We start from the raw sequence: 15,161 nt of genomic DNA, 5'->3' as shown, positions 1-15,161 counted from the left end.
AGTCTGGGTGACAGAGTGAGACTCCAACTCAAAAAAAAAAAGAAAAGAAAAGAAAAAGGAGATAAAAAATCCAATTTTTTAAAAAAAGGATCAAGCGCACAAATTTCACCCATAATTTTAAAAATCCAAATAATTGGCAATGATCTCTTGGACATAACGCCAAAAGCACTGGCACCAAAAGTCAAAATAGACACTTCCTGGCTTCCTCCCCTAACCCAACCCCCAACCCTCACCCAACAAGGGTGACACTTTGTCAGCTCCACCCACAGAAAGACACGGTGGAAGAAGGGAACACTCAGAGCCCAAGCTGTTCCGGTGGTCAAGCACATATGAGAGGAAACAAGACAAAGTGGGGGATGCCGTGTAGGCAAGTCTTAGGGTTCCATGAGCTGGGTATAAAGTTTCCAGAGAAGCAGGGCCTATGGGAGAAGTGGGGTGAGGAAGGGGTGTGGAGGAGGGCGTGTTTTCCTGGGGCCCTCAGTGCTCTCTGAGATCTGAGTGAGGGTGTAGTTGTTGGTCTACCACCTGGCAGGGGGCTGTGAGATGGGCCTGTGGGAGGCTGTGGTCCGTGATCGACTCCTACACGCCCCCGGGGAGCCCTGGCTATAGGGCATGGTGGCAGTGGCAGGTGGAGGGCGGGAGCTGCCTCCTCCTCTGGCCCCAGCCCACCCGGGGCCCACCTCGAACGTGAGATAGTGCTCCTTCAGCCGGTATTCCTCAGCCTCCTTGGACTTGATGCCCCTCTCCACTGGGTGACACCGGTGCTCGGCCAGCTCTGCAGTCACCTGCCTCAGCTTGTTCTCATGAGACCGCAGCTGCTCCTCCTGCAAAGACAAAGCCAGGACTGTGAGGAACTTCTCTTGGGACATCGTGGGGACATCTAATCCTGTCCATACAGCAACTGCTCCACCAAAGGGAAATTAAGGCCTGGCCAGGGTCACCAAAAATGTGGGTAGAGCCAGGCTCTGGACCAGAAGGAGTGCTCCTCACACCCTCCTCCCCGCTTCCTTGCTTCCACAGCTGCAGGCCGCAGCTGTCCTCCATGCCTCCAGCAGGCTGCAGAGACAAGAGACCCTTATACTCACAGGTACTCCCTGACACAGACATGCAGTGACCAGACATATCCCCAGCTCCCGTAACACAAACAACCAAACACACTGACCCAAGGCCAACCCGACCCTGGTCATCCTGGCTTCATGACATATTCTCTCACATTCATGCCCAGAAACACGAGACAGTCACAGACCTAGGATCACACCCAAAGACAGGCCAATACACTGTCACTCACAGACAAGCTCACATACATCCCCGCAGAAGAGCCCAACCCCCTTGTGCTGCGTGCATGTGCGTGCCTGTGTGTGGACACACACGCAGGTTGTGAGTGTGTGAATACATGTGTGCACATAGCGTGTATGTGCACTGTGTGTGTATATAATGTGCACATGCATTGTGTATATACGGCATGTGTGTGCATTATGTGTGTGCATTATATGTGTACATGACATGGATGCATTGTGTGTGTACATCGTGTGCATGCGTTGTATGTGTATGTGGCATGTGTGTATATTGTGTGCGTGTACATGATGTGTGCACGTGCATTGTGTGCACACGCCTTGGGGCTCTGGGTAGAAGCAGAAGCCCAGGAGCTCAGTGGAGAGACCCAGAACAAGAGGCCCAGGGAAAAGGGCCAGAGCTGGCAAGGATGGAAGCATGAGCTCCCCACACTGCCTCCCAGTTTCCAGCCACCATGTATCCGCTCCTCTCCAAAGAATCCTAAAAACCTGGAGCATGGAGGCATTAGGGGTTTTTTAGGATTACAAATAAAACATGAGTACTGGACGAAGGGTCAGCCAGGTGTCACCTGTCCGAGCCCACTATGCTACATACATTCTCTCACATTCACACCCAGACACACACGATGCCACAACCCCATGACCCCATGGTCACACCCACAGGATGCACAGCCTTGTCAGAGAAACAGGCCCATGCCACCCGCCTGACACAGCCGGGCCTCTGTGTGGTATGCACCATGCAGCCTCCGTCTTCCCATCTGCACAGAGGTGTGCTGTGGTGGAGTGGTGGGAAGGCTGCCCTTCTGTGGCGTCCCTCAGCCCAGAAGCAGGTGCCCTAGAGACGGAGCTGGGCTGGTACTGCTGAACGCCCGCTTGGGGAGGCAGCCTCGGGATTCTAGGAACTCATACCTGGCAGAGGCGAGTAGTGCAAGAGGGCAGCAGGGGCCGACAGAACTTCTTCATGGAGCTGACAGCAGCCGGAAAGGCTGGGGCTGAGAAGATGGCGGCCACCAGGTTGATCCTCAGGATCCAGGACAGCATTTCTTCCTTGCTCCTGGGGGTGGGAGAGTGGGGAGAGAGCCTCTGTCCCTCACAGTGGAACTCCCTGTGCCCCGCCCATCACCCAGCACTGGGCCTGGCCCAGGGAAGACACCAGAACCTTTAGAAGGCGGGTGAAACAGAGAGGAAGGATGTGTGGAGGGTCACCGGGCCTGGTCAGAGTCATGCAGGGCTGCCCCCCCCCACACACACACACCCATCCCAGCTGCAGAATAAACCTGGATTTTCATGTGAAAATAAAACTGCCAAGTACAGAGTTGGTGGCCCTGGAGCAAAGGGACCCTAGCAGGTGCATGCCAGGGACCACGACAGGCTGTGGTCAGCTGGTTACCCACAGTCCTTCTGCCCACCCGCTGCCTGCCCAGCACTGACTGTGACCCTGAGGCCTCCCCCTCCAGCCTCCTTCCTTTCCGGCTCATCCAACATGAGACCCCAACCTCAAGTCACAGAAGGATGGGTGCATGGCAGTGGAATGGAGGCTGTGCAGTCAACTGCAGGGCGTGTCTTTCCTGCCCGTCCCCTACACTTAAATTAGGGGGTGATCATAAAGACGCTACCTGCCCGTCCTTCAGGGGCCCCACCTTCCCCTGCAAGACTGCTTCAAACACAATTGCTGGGGCCCGTCCCCAGAGTTTCTGAGTCCGTCTAAAGCAGGCCCAGAGAGATTGCACTTCTAATCAGTTTCCAAGTGACACCAAGGGGGCCATACTTTGAGAACTGCTGCTTTGGGGGACCCGGCAGCTGAGGGGGTGCGCACAGAGGGGTGCCGCAAGCTGCAGGCTTAGAGAGGGGGAAGCTCAGCTCCCACTCACGGTGCCTGGAAGAGGAAGACCCTCCAGTCGGCTGTCTTCAACTTGAGCACGTTGGACTTCTTGCTGTAGTCAGAGGCCCTAGTGGCCAGCGCATGGTGTATGCGGATGGCATTCTTCAAGTCACCCTCTGACAGAGCCTTGTCAGGCCTGTACTCATCCTGGGGGTTGGAGGAAGTCTGTCAAGGCTCCAGTTCACTGACCCCACTTTGCACTCTCACCTCCCTACCTCTCCTTGCCTGCTCTGTCCCCATAGTCCCTGTTATCTGGAGTTCCTTCTGCAAGGATGCCTCGCCCACCCCAGCTAGGAACATTACATCACCCCTCCCCTGTACCCAGTCTGTCCCAGAGGCTTGAACAGGCCTCACACTGGGAACCACTGCACATTTCAAAGATTCTTCCCTAAAACCCCCAAAGCCTCAAGTGGGCCCGAGTCAGGGGAAGAATCCAGCATTTGCCTGGACCCCAAGTCCTGCCAGGACCCGCTGGGCATCACAGGCATCACAGGGGCTGGATGGGACTGAGCTGGCCCTGCCTGGGTACGGCATCTGGGGCAGTCTCTCACCTTCTGCAGGTACAGGATGGTCCCTTTGAGCACCGCATAGAACTTCTTCCAGCCACGCCTCCCACGGGGTGCTGGGGAGGGAGGCACAAGTAGTGTGGCCGCCACCACCTCCTCCAGTGTCTCCTACCCTGCCTCCCCTACACGTCCACCTGTATGTGCATCCCCAAGGAAGTGGCCTGGAGTGCAGGTCCCTCATGTCAGCACCCTCCCCGAGCCCCTCCCCCGGTTTGACACCCACTCCTCTTGCCATCCATGTCAGCGTGAGTCTTCCGGGTCAGTACGCCATGCTTGTAGGTGGTGGCACTGAGAGCCTGCGGGACATCCAGGAAGGGGTTGCCACCATCCAGGATCCGTGTCACCTTCTTCGTGCCTGTCCCAAACTTGTCATCCACCAACTCAGACAGGGATTTCCTCAGCTCGTCCTCATCACTAGGAAAGTACTAGGCCTGAGCACCACTTCCAGGGAGGCCCCAACCCCACAGCATCATGGCCTTTCCCCACCCACCACCCCTCTGGGAACCAAGGTCACAGGCGAAGGGCAGCCCCAGGAGACAGATACGAGGAAGTTCCAACTCCAGATCACAGATCCAGACCTCTGTCTCCTCCCCTCATCTTCAGTGCTGACCCCTGACCTCTGATCTTTGATTTTTGGCCTCCAGCTCCCAATCTTCACCCTTGACCACAAAGGTGGAGACTGTGCTATCTCCAGGTCTCCTTCTCAGTCTTCCTTCTCCCCTCCCAACCCAGGAAGCACTAGCCCATAGCCAGACCGAAGCTGCTGCATAAACCTCACCAACACACTGGCAGAGGGCAGGCCGGTAGGTGAGGCCCAAAGTTTGAGACCTCCTGGAGACCCTAGCAGAAGAGTGCAGGCTTCTCCCAGGAGGCTGGGGCTCCCACCAAACTTGCCTGGACCTTGACCTGGATCCAAAGGCCAGGCTTCCCTGGGGAGCACAGCAGGGAAGGGATCCCTCAGAGCCTTTCACAATTTCCCCAACCAGCAAAGTCACCATCCCCCTTTCCAGGTGGCTGGGTACCTCCAGGTCTCACTGCCTTCACAGGAGAAGTTAGGGTCAGTCACCTCTCTCCACTGCCAAGAGCATTCACCACCTAAACATGGTCATATCCTCAAGGTGATAGGGGACCCATGCCTTCTCTTGTCTGCCGACCTCCCACAGGGAAAGGAACTGCTGTGATTGGGAGCTGCAACAGTCTCCCCAGTATAGAAAATCAATTATGGGCATCAGAGAACTAAAGCCACAGTTCTACCTATTCCATGGCAGTATCAACATTGCCCACTTTTTGTCCATACAGAAAATGAGCCCAGAGGGGATCTCAGCACTGTGAGTCAGCCAGCTGGACGGGGAGTCAGAGCCCTGTCTGGGTGAGATCAGCACCATGGAGAGTGGTCAGCGCGACGGACCTGACCCTGGCACACCCATCCCGGTGAGGCCCACACCTGTGCCCATAGGCTCTACTCACATGGCCCATTCCAGCTTTTCGTTCTTGATGGAGTTGTACAGGGTCTGGGAGAGGGGAAAAGAGAGAGGGAGGAGCTTAGGTGAAGAATCGAAGAAACTCCCATCTACCCCGGGGGAGGTGAGTACAGTGAGAGAGAACGCCTTCAGCCAGTGGGGCAAAGTGGATGTTTGTTTGTTTGCTTGTTTGTTTTTTCCAAAATGGTGTTTTTTATTTTTATTCATTTTATTTTTTGTGTATGTGAGAAAGCAAGATTTACTGAGAGGACAGAAAAGCTCCCACAGTGGGAAGGGACCGGAAGGGGTTGCCCTAAAAGTGAGTGTTGGATGCCTACTTGTTTGTTGGATGGGTAAGTAGGTGGGTAGGTGGATGTATGGATGGGTGGCATTTAATTATGTGATCATGTAATGTCTGCTCCCTCAGGGGACTGTAAGCTTCATGAGGTTGGACGTTGTCTATTTGTTCATTTCTGAATCTCCAGTGCATAATCCAGAACTCAACATACAGTAGGTGCTCAACAGAGTGGATGGATGGATGGGTGGGTGGATGGGTGGATGGATGGATGGATGGATGGATGGATGGATGGATGGGAGGATGAGTGAGTGGATAGATGGGTGGGGTCGTGGCTAGATGGAGGGGGGAGTGGGGGATGAGGGAAATAGACAGGTGGATGGGTCAATAAATAGGGGACGAGTGAGTGGAATATATGGGTGTCTTTATGGGCAAGGGTATGGGTGAGTGGATGAATGGCAGGATGCTTGGGTGGGTAGATTTGAAGACAAGTGGGGTGGGTACATGAGTGGATAGGAGGCAGGTGAGTAGGTGTGGCATGTGCATGGAGGAGTGTTGGGCGTGTACGGGTTGATGGATGACTAGGTGGGTATATGGTTAGGTGAATGGCTGGATGGCTGGGTGGCTGCATGAGAGGATGAGTGGGTGGATGGAGAAGTGGGTGGATGGGTGAATGAGCAGATGGGCAGAAGTGGCTAAGGGGGTGGGTGGTGGGACGGGAATTGTTGATCTCACAAATCATCCTTAACTAGTGCTTCCTGGTGGTGAAAGATAATACAGGAAGAGGTGATGGAGATAATATTCTATTTTTTGACCTCCAAACTCACTATCCACTGCCCCTCATATCACAAGGTTCTTCAAACCCACCATCTAAAAATGAATCCATCACCCACCCCCAAAAACCCTGCTGCTCTTCCTCCAAGGTAGAAAACTGACCAGGCTGGAAAGACTGGAGTTCCACCCTGGGCTTCAGCCTCGAAAGAAAACTAGATTCTCCCAGTTGCTGGTGATGTGAGGAACAAATAGACTGTTCCTTGTGGTGATGATGGTGACGGTTGTGGTAAAGGAGGTGATGGTGGTGCTGGGTAGCAGCTGTGATCATTGGTGGCAGTGTTGATTATTACCGTGACAGCGGTGATGGTAACGCAGCATTAAAAACACACCTCACAAAGCCCCACCCCCACCTAATTCGTGGAGCAGATTAGCCACTGTTGAGCTGAATGGTCTCTAACTTGCTCCAAAAGCCATGGTAGCCCTACCCCCAATACCAAAAGTTCTGGACTGCCAGGATTTAGTGGGACTGAGACCTCTTTGCTCTCTACCCGCCCAGGGGCACAGCGAGCTAGGGACACAAGGCCCCTAAGCAGGTAATACCTTCAGCAGGTCTTTGGCAAAGTCTTGGCCATCATTCAACTGGTCCAAGTTGGCGATGAATTGCTGGCAGGACATCTTCTTGCCAATGTTCTGTAATGGAGAATCAGCTCTGCCTAAGACCAGGGAAGGAGTCTTATGGCCCCAACACCCTGCCCCGCCCATCCAGAAGGGGCAAAGCAGCATCAAGGGCAGTAATGAAAAGAAAATTGCCTGAATCTCCCTTTGCCTCCAAGAGTTTACAAGACTCATTTTCACATTGAAGGTTCTGTTTGGTTCTCAAGCATCATGAGAGGCGGGAACTCTCCTCAAACCCAGATGAGGGAGTCAGGTTGGGATGGATTACTGATACAATTGACATTGGTGGGTCCCTGCTCTGCTCCAGGTGTTGTACTTGACATGCACTATCTTCTTTTCTTCCCACCCCAAGGAGAAGGTGAGGTCAGCGTTTTTACTATCCCCATGTGACAGGTGAAGAGACTGAGATACAGGGAGGTGAAGTGATGTGCCTATGATCACACAACAAAAAAGTGCAAGGGCCAGGTGTGTCTGACACCAAAGCCTATGCTCTCACCCGCTACTCCATGGTTAATTCTCCCAAGGTCACTCAGCACCAGGACTTGAACCCAGGCCTCCTGGCTTCTGAGCAGAAGCTCTGTGAATTCCGCCACAACTGTCTCCCCCTCTCACCTGCACAGAGGGGCAGCAAGACTTCCAACAGGTAGGTGAAGTGAGGGAGCGTTTGGTCTAATGAGAATCAAAAATCAGTTTCCACCAATACACGTGGGTACCCCATGCTGAGCTGGGCTGGGACAAAAGAGCCCAAGCAGATGGTCACTCCCGGAGGCACAAACAGGCAAAGAGCTGAAAATGACTGTAATCCCAAGTTCTGCCTTATTTTTTTAACCACTGAGTAGCAGAGGGTTTCAAGCCCTCCAAACCCAGCACTTCATATTCACACTTTGAGACTCTCCTTCAAGGATTTGCGTTGGAGAAAACAGGGGGTGTGCTTCCTCTTTGTGAGGATAAAGACCCTTGAACACCAGGTACACCTGTAGGATTATGTGGATTTGAGTCTGCTATATGGCAGTGTTTTCTAAGATTTACCTGCAGAACCCTGGCATCCCATGAGACGGAAATAGATAGTTTCTCAAAAAATTTCCTAGTCAAACAAGTTTATTAAATGGCTCAGTCTTTGCCATGCTTACGTGTGCTGGCCAGCTCCAAGAAGAAGATTCCATGTCAGTTTCCCAAATTCATTGACCTTGACACCATTTTAGCAAAGACACTCTATTAATATCATGGGGGACATTCACACACCACAGAAATAATTTGGAAAACAAGGACATAAGGCTTTATAAGTAGCTGAATGGCAAGAATTGTCTATGCCTTTTCCAAGGTTAAGAAGAAAAGATTTTGAGTGTGCCTTGATATGTGTGTTTTATACATTAATGTGTGTAGTTTTTAAAATATGTGCGTGTATACATATAAGTACATAGCCATGTATGTGTGTATTTGTGAGAGAGTCATATGAGGCCAATGTTGTTAGTACTATCTTTGAGTCCCACACAAATGAACTCCATTAGGCAATAGTGCAAAACCCAAAAACATCCAGGAAAGATTTCAAATCTAAGCAACGTCAGACTATTTTGTTGTGGATGAACCTCTTCAACAGAAACACCTGTTGGTCAAAATATGAATAAGTCCTCAGTGTAGGATCACTGAAGGCATTATAAAGGCAATGAAAACCTCAGGGATGTAGATACTGCCAGGAAGGGAAATGTGAAGAGGTGACCCCAACCAGGAGAGCTCTCCTTCTGGAAGCGCTGGCTGTCCCAGCTGTGGCCAGAAGGCAGAGCCACTGAGTAGTCTCAGAGGACTTGGAGACCAAAAGCTGGAGGTCAGGCCCCTCCCAGAACAAGGGGCCCAGGAAACATCCCAGTCACACTTCCACAAAAAAGTTGAAATTAAGAAGGAAAATGCTGAAAAAAGTTCTCCAGACAGAAGGAAAATGATCCCAGATGGAAGCACGGAGAAGCAGAAGGAACGACCAGCCAAGAAAGACCGGGTGACTCGGAATGAGTGCTGATTATGTAGAGTAACAATAATTTTTTTTTTTTTTTGAGAAGGAGTCCCACTCTGTCACCCAGGCTAGAGGGCAGTGGCACGTTGCTCGTGGTCACCACAGACTCGGTCTGCTAGGCTCAGGCAATCCTTCCGCCTCTGCCTTCCAAGTAGCTGGAACTACAGGCACATGCTACCACGCCCGGCTAACAATAATGTTTTCTGGGGAATAAAGTACAGATGTAGAGCTAAAAGCATGATACTAGTAGCATATAACTTGAGAGAGGAGTAAATGGAATTAAAGTTTTTTAAGGTATTTCATTCCCCAGGAAGTGGTACAAGTACTTTATAATAAGTCAAGGATGCAAATTGCAAATCACAAAAAGAATTCTGGAACAATGCACATCTATATCAAGCTAACAGAGGGGGGAAATGGAATTCTAAAAAAAAATACTTAAATAATTCAAAAGCAGGCAAGAAAGGAGGAAGAAAAAAACAACTGATGAGTCAAAGAGAAAACAAATAGTAACCTGGTATATTTAAACTCAAATACATTGTAATTCATTAAATGCTCAAATTAACATGATTATCAGATTTGATGGTTTTTAAGTATAAAATATATATGCCTTAAATATAAAGGAACAGAAATTGTGGAAGCAAAAAGACAGAAAAGGATGTATCATGTAAACACTAACAAAATAACTCCAGTATGGCCCCACTGATATCTGACAAAATAGATTTGAAGCAAAAACCATTTTTAAGCCGGGCTTGGTGGCTCAGCCGGTAATCCTGCACCTTTGGGAGGCTGAGGTGAGCGGATTGCCTGAGCCCGTGGGTTTGAGACCCGCCTGGGCAGGCGAGACCTCATCTCTACAATAAATCAAAAAAAATTAGCTGGGCATGGTAGCCTGCGCCGGCTACTCGGAAGGCTGAGGCAGAAGGATCGCCAGAGACCAGCAGGTCGAGGCTGAGGTGGCCAGGAGCAGCCACTGCACTCCAGTCTGGGCAACAGAGTGAGACTCCAACTCAAAAAAAAAAAAAACCATTATTAGAGATAAACAGAGACATTTTCACAACGATAAAAGGGTCAATCTGCCAGAATATATAATCATCCTAAATCTGTGTACACCTAATAGCATAGTTTCAAAATATTACAAGACAAAAATGGAAAGAACAAAAAGAAGACATATTCACAATCTTGGTTGGATTTTAGCATTGCTCCTGTAGTTACAGGAAGAACAAGCAGACAAAAAATCAGCAAGAATACTATGTACCAAAATTAGATAACCTAGATGAAATAGACAAATTCTTAGAAACACAAACTACCAAAATTTATATTTCAAAAGATAGAAAATCTGAATAGCCCTATAACAAAGAGATTTAATTAAGAATCAGAAATTTCACAACAAAGAAAAGCCAAGGACCAGGTGGCTTCATTGGTGACTTTTACTGAACATTTAAATAAAAATTAGTCAGGCATGGTGGATCACACCTATAATCCCTGCACTTTGGGAGGTCAAAAAGGGAGAATCACTTGAAGCCAAGAATTCGAGACCAGGTTACAGAACCTGGTCTCGAAAAAAAAAAAAAAAGTTTTTTAATTAGCCGGGCATGGTGGTGCATGCATGCCTGTAGTATCAGCTTCTCAGAAGGCTGAGATGGCAGGATTGCTTGAGCCCAGGAGTTTGAGATTACAGTGAGCTATGGTCACAAAACTGCATTCCAGCCTGAGTGACAGAGTAAGACCCTGTCTCTAAAATTTAATTAATTAAAGTAAGGAAGAAGCAATACCAGTCCTTTTCAAGCTCTTCCAAATACTTGAAGAGAATGGAACACTTCCTAACTCATTCTATAAGGCCAGCATTGTACGCCAAAGACATCACAAGAAAGAACAACTACACATCAATATTGTTTGTGACTACAGTTGCAGAAATCCTCAATACAATACTAGCAAACTGAATCCAGCAGCATATTAGAGGGATTATTCACTATGGCCAATGGAATATATCTTTGGAATTACACATGATCCAACATACAAAAATCTATCATTATGATACACCACATTAACAGAGTGAAGAGAAAAAGAAAACACATGATCATCTCAACTGATGCAGAAAAAGAATTTGGCAAAATCCAACCTTTCATCATAAAAACACTCAACACACTAAGACTAGAAGGGCACAAGCTCAACATGTTAAAGGACATTCATGAAAAACCCACAGCTAACATCATACTCAGTGTGAAAGACTGAAAGCATGCCCTCTAAGATCAGGAACAAGGCAAGGCTGCCTGCTTTCAACCACTGTTATTCTACATTGTACTGAGAGTTCTAGCCAGAGCAATTAGGCAAGAAAAAGAAATAGAAGACAGTGAAATGAGAAAGGAAGAAATAAAACTACTTTGATTCACAGATGCCATGTTCTTCCACATAGGTATCTTAGATATGACACCAAAAGCACAAACAACCAAAGAAAAAATAGACAAATTTGGACTTATCAAAATTATAAACTTTTGTACATCAAAGACACTAGCAAGAGAGTGAAAAAAACACACAGAAAGAGAATATTTGCATGTCATATATATATACATATATATATATACATATAAAGTCTTGCATCAGAATACATAAAGAACTCTTAGAATACAACAACAAAAGATGAACAACCTAATTTTAAAATGGGCAAAGGACTTGAATAGATATTTCTCCAAAGAAGACATACAAATGGTCAACAAGCACATGAAAAGATGCTCGGCATCACTAATCATCAGAGGAATACAAACCACAATGAGATACCATTTCACATCCACTAGGATGGCTATAATTTAAAAAAAGAAGTAAAAGATGGATTGGTAGGGATGCGAAGAGATTACAACCCCTATACATTGCTGATGGGAATGTAAAATAGTTCAGTCACTGTGAAAAACCGTTTGGCACTTCCTCAAGACGTTAAACATAGAATGATCATATGACTCAACAAGTCTAACGTAGGTATATACCCAAAAACAGATGTTCAAACAAAAACTTGAATATGACTATTCATAGCAGCACTATTCATGATAATCAAAAGGCGTAAACAACCCAAATATCCATCAACAGATGAACAGATAAACAAAATGCAGCATATCCACACAATGGAATATTATTCAGCCATAAAAAATGAAGTACTAATACATGCTACAACATGAATGAACTTGAAAACATTATGCTGGGCGGGCTCGGTGGCTCAGCCTGTAAACCCAGCACTTTGGGATGCCGAGGCAAGTGAATTGCCTACGCTCTTGGGTTCAAGACCAGCTCAGGCAACTTGGTGAGACTTTGTCTCTACAATAAATCAAAAATTAACCGGGCGTGGTAGTGCACGCCTGTAGTTCCGGCTACTTGGAAGGCTGAGACGGAAGGATCGCTGGCGTCCAGCAGGTCGATGCTGGGGTGGCCGTGAGTGTGCCACTGCACTCCAGCCTGGGGGACAGAGTGAGACTCCCACTCAAAACAAAAAAGAGAAAAAGAAAACAGTATGCTAAGTGAAAGAAGCCAGGCACAGCAGGCTACATATTGTGTGATTCCACTTAGATGAAATATCTACAATAGACACATTCATAGAGACAGAAAGCAGGTTGGCATTCGCCAGGGGCTGGGTGGAGGAAGTAATGGGGTACGACTGCCAATGGTTATCAGGTTTCCTTTTGGGATGATGAAAAAGTTCTGGAACTAGATGGTGGTGATGGTTGCAAACCTCTGTAAATGTACTTAGTACCACTAAATTATATGCTTTAAAATGGTTAAAGTGGTAAATGTTATGTTATATGTATTTTACAACAATAAAATAAATCAGTAAGGATAGACACGATCTTTACTGCACATACAAGACCTTATTGGCACATATAGAACATTGCAACCAACAACTGCAGAATACACTTTCAAGTCCACCGGAAACATTTACTAAAATTGATCTCTCTCTGAACCATAAAGTAAGACTTAACAAATTGCAAAGAAGTGAAATTATACTGGTAAGTTAACTGCTTTAAAATATAGTAGCAATAATAACAACAACCAGACAAAAAGACCATTCCAAAGCCCAAGGGAGGGAAGGGAGTTAAGACCTCTGACTTCCCAGTTCCTCCCCTCCCTCCCACCCCAACTTGGATCAACAGGGCTCCCAGCCTGCCCTTGGCCCTCCGACCTCTTCCCACAGCCTCTGTCCCCCAGCAGGAGCAAGTCCTAGCCAGCCTGACCACAGCGGCATCCCAAGGCCTGGGCCCTGGCCCTCTCCGGCCAAGCTACCCATCTCTCTCAGCTCATCTCCTTGCCCAGAGTGCAGGCTGGATGGGGATGGGGTGATTCCCAGATCATCACGCCCAGATCATCATCCAGTCTTTGATCACGCAGAAGCCAGGCCTTCTTCCACAGGTCTGGCATAACCTCCCTATGCAACACGGAGGTCAGAACAATGCTAGCCTGTCTTTAAGGCTCACCCAGAAGCAGGATGAGGCAGGCCAGGCAGAAAGAAAGCCGATGTTATCCTTTAGGAGGAGGAGAGAGTCTGATCAAAAGCCCTCTGGACAGGAAAACCCTTGTCACTATTTGCAGATCTAGACTAAATCTCAATTATACTTGGTATTCCCTGAAGGTTCTTGTGTGAGGCTCTGTCACCATCTGAGAATGGGCAGACCCCGTGACCTTCAGGACAGCATCCAAACCCCCGGCCTGTCCCTCCAGCCCTCCACCCACCCAGCCCCAACCTCCTTGCCAGGACACCTGCTGCCACTCTTCAGGCAACCCAAAGTGGAGACAAACAAAGCTGCTCCTGAAAACAACTTGTCTTTGTTTCAGTAGGCACTCTCCTGGGATGACTTCTCCCCTGCCATCCCCCTTTCTTGGCTTCCTCCCTGTTGTTCCTCCCTCCCTCACCCCAGCTTTAGGTCCATGAACCGGTGCCATAGGCCCTGCATCCAAAACGCCTCTTGGATTTCTCTTCTTGACTCTGCCTCCAATTCTAACCCAAGCTGCCATCTTGCCCTGTCTGGAGGATGGAAGTTGTCTTCTCTGACATGCTCCCTTCCAGTGCCCAGCTTCTCCACCGCCCTGTCGCCACCAATCTCTGTGCCACCTCTAAAACCCCCACTTCACATGCACACTTCTGACCCTGGATCCCCCATTCTCCAGAGCCCTCACTCCAACAGCCCTCTGATCCTCCTGCCGTCCAAATGTCCTCACTTTCTTTTCATCCAGCTTCTCTTTGAGGCCGCAGCATTAGCCCTTTCCCTGAAAACACTTCTCTTGCCTTTTTATGCTTCAGTCACATTTGCCTAGAAAAACCCAGCCCCGATTAAGCCCTGCAAGTTTCCTACCCTGTGCCCGGACCCAAGTCCAACCAAGTAGACTTGGGGAAGACATAGTTGTGCTAACTCGTCCCATTTTGTACCCATGACCACCACCAAATGGGCATTGAGTCCTCCCAACGATGCTGTCATACTTTCCTGCAGGTCTGCTCTCCATTCTCCCAAATGACTACCACATGCCCTTTTCTTTCCCTGAAGCTTCAGCATCCCTGTGAAAGATGCTGGGGTTCTCTCCTCAACCTTTTCCATTATGCTTCAGCTGTGAGGTTTGGGTGAGAAGAATGGCCCCACCTTCTAGCCCAGGACTCATTCCTCATTCCTCTCACCACAGAGGTTGACTCAGGTAACCTAGACTTTTGCCGACTGTCTCACAGTACTCCCTGGGCCAAAGTGACCAGGTCCTGCCGCATCGGTTTTCCTTTGCTGAGCTGATCCTCGCGGCACATGTGCATGCCTTGTGCAGATTTTAAAACAGTGTCCCCCTCCAATATCTCTCCAGCTGCTGGCTCGCTTCAGGCCCCCACACAAAGTCAAATATCTCCAAAGAGTTGTCCCCAGCCACTGCATCCTCACCTCACCTCCTTGTCTTCACTCATGTCAACCTGGCATCTGTCCTTCCATTCCACCTGAAGCACTCTTAGAAAGGTATCCACACCTTTAACCATCTGACAGCCACTCCAACCCCACTCTTCTGTTGTTGTCTTACCTGACCTCATGGCAGCCTTTTACACAGCTGGCCACTCCCTTCTCCTCAAAAGGGAAGACATTCCCTTGGCTTCAGAGATGCCCCCACTCTGGGGCTTCCTCCACCCTCCCTGGATGCATCCTCATCACTCCTGCTCCTCTGCCTGACCTCTGACTCCGAGATCTGGGACGTGGCCGTCAGCTTGT

At 48.9% G+C, this 15,161-nt stretch overlaps 1 protein-coding gene across 1 annotated transcript in view; it reads right to left on the bottom strand.

The window, feature by feature from the left end:
- Window positions 1–15,161, bottom strand: part of PSD2 (pleckstrin and Sec7 domain containing 2) — a 32,813-nt gene that overhangs the window by 2,260 nt on the left and 15,392 nt on the right. Inside the window, exons 7-13 of the mRNA XM_021711397.1 lie at window positions 6,870–6,959; window positions 5,208–5,251; window positions 3,964–4,154; window positions 3,726–3,796; window positions 3,164–3,321; window positions 2,202–2,346; window positions 681–824 (exon numbers count right to left, since the gene is read on the bottom strand). Coding sequence (XP_021567072.1) covers window positions 681–824; window positions 2,202–2,346; window positions 3,164–3,321; window positions 3,726–3,796; window positions 3,964–4,154; window positions 5,208–5,251; window positions 6,870–6,959 — 843 coding nt within the window. The remainder of the gene's footprint in view (window positions 1–680; window positions 825–2,201; window positions 2,347–3,163; window positions 3,322–3,725; window positions 3,797–3,963; window positions 4,155–5,207; window positions 5,252–6,869; window positions 6,960–15,161) is intronic.

This window comes from Carlito syrichta, unplaced genomic scaffold, assembly GCF_000164805.1.
Source record: "Carlito syrichta isolate Samal-C Ts95f unplaced genomic scaffold, Tarsius_syrichta-2.0.1 Scaffold302231, whole genome shotgun sequence".
Classification (NCBI taxonomy): Eukaryota; Metazoa; Chordata; class Mammalia; order Primates; family Tarsiidae; genus Carlito; species Carlito syrichta.
This window is presented reverse-complemented; position numbering and strand designations above follow the sequence as displayed.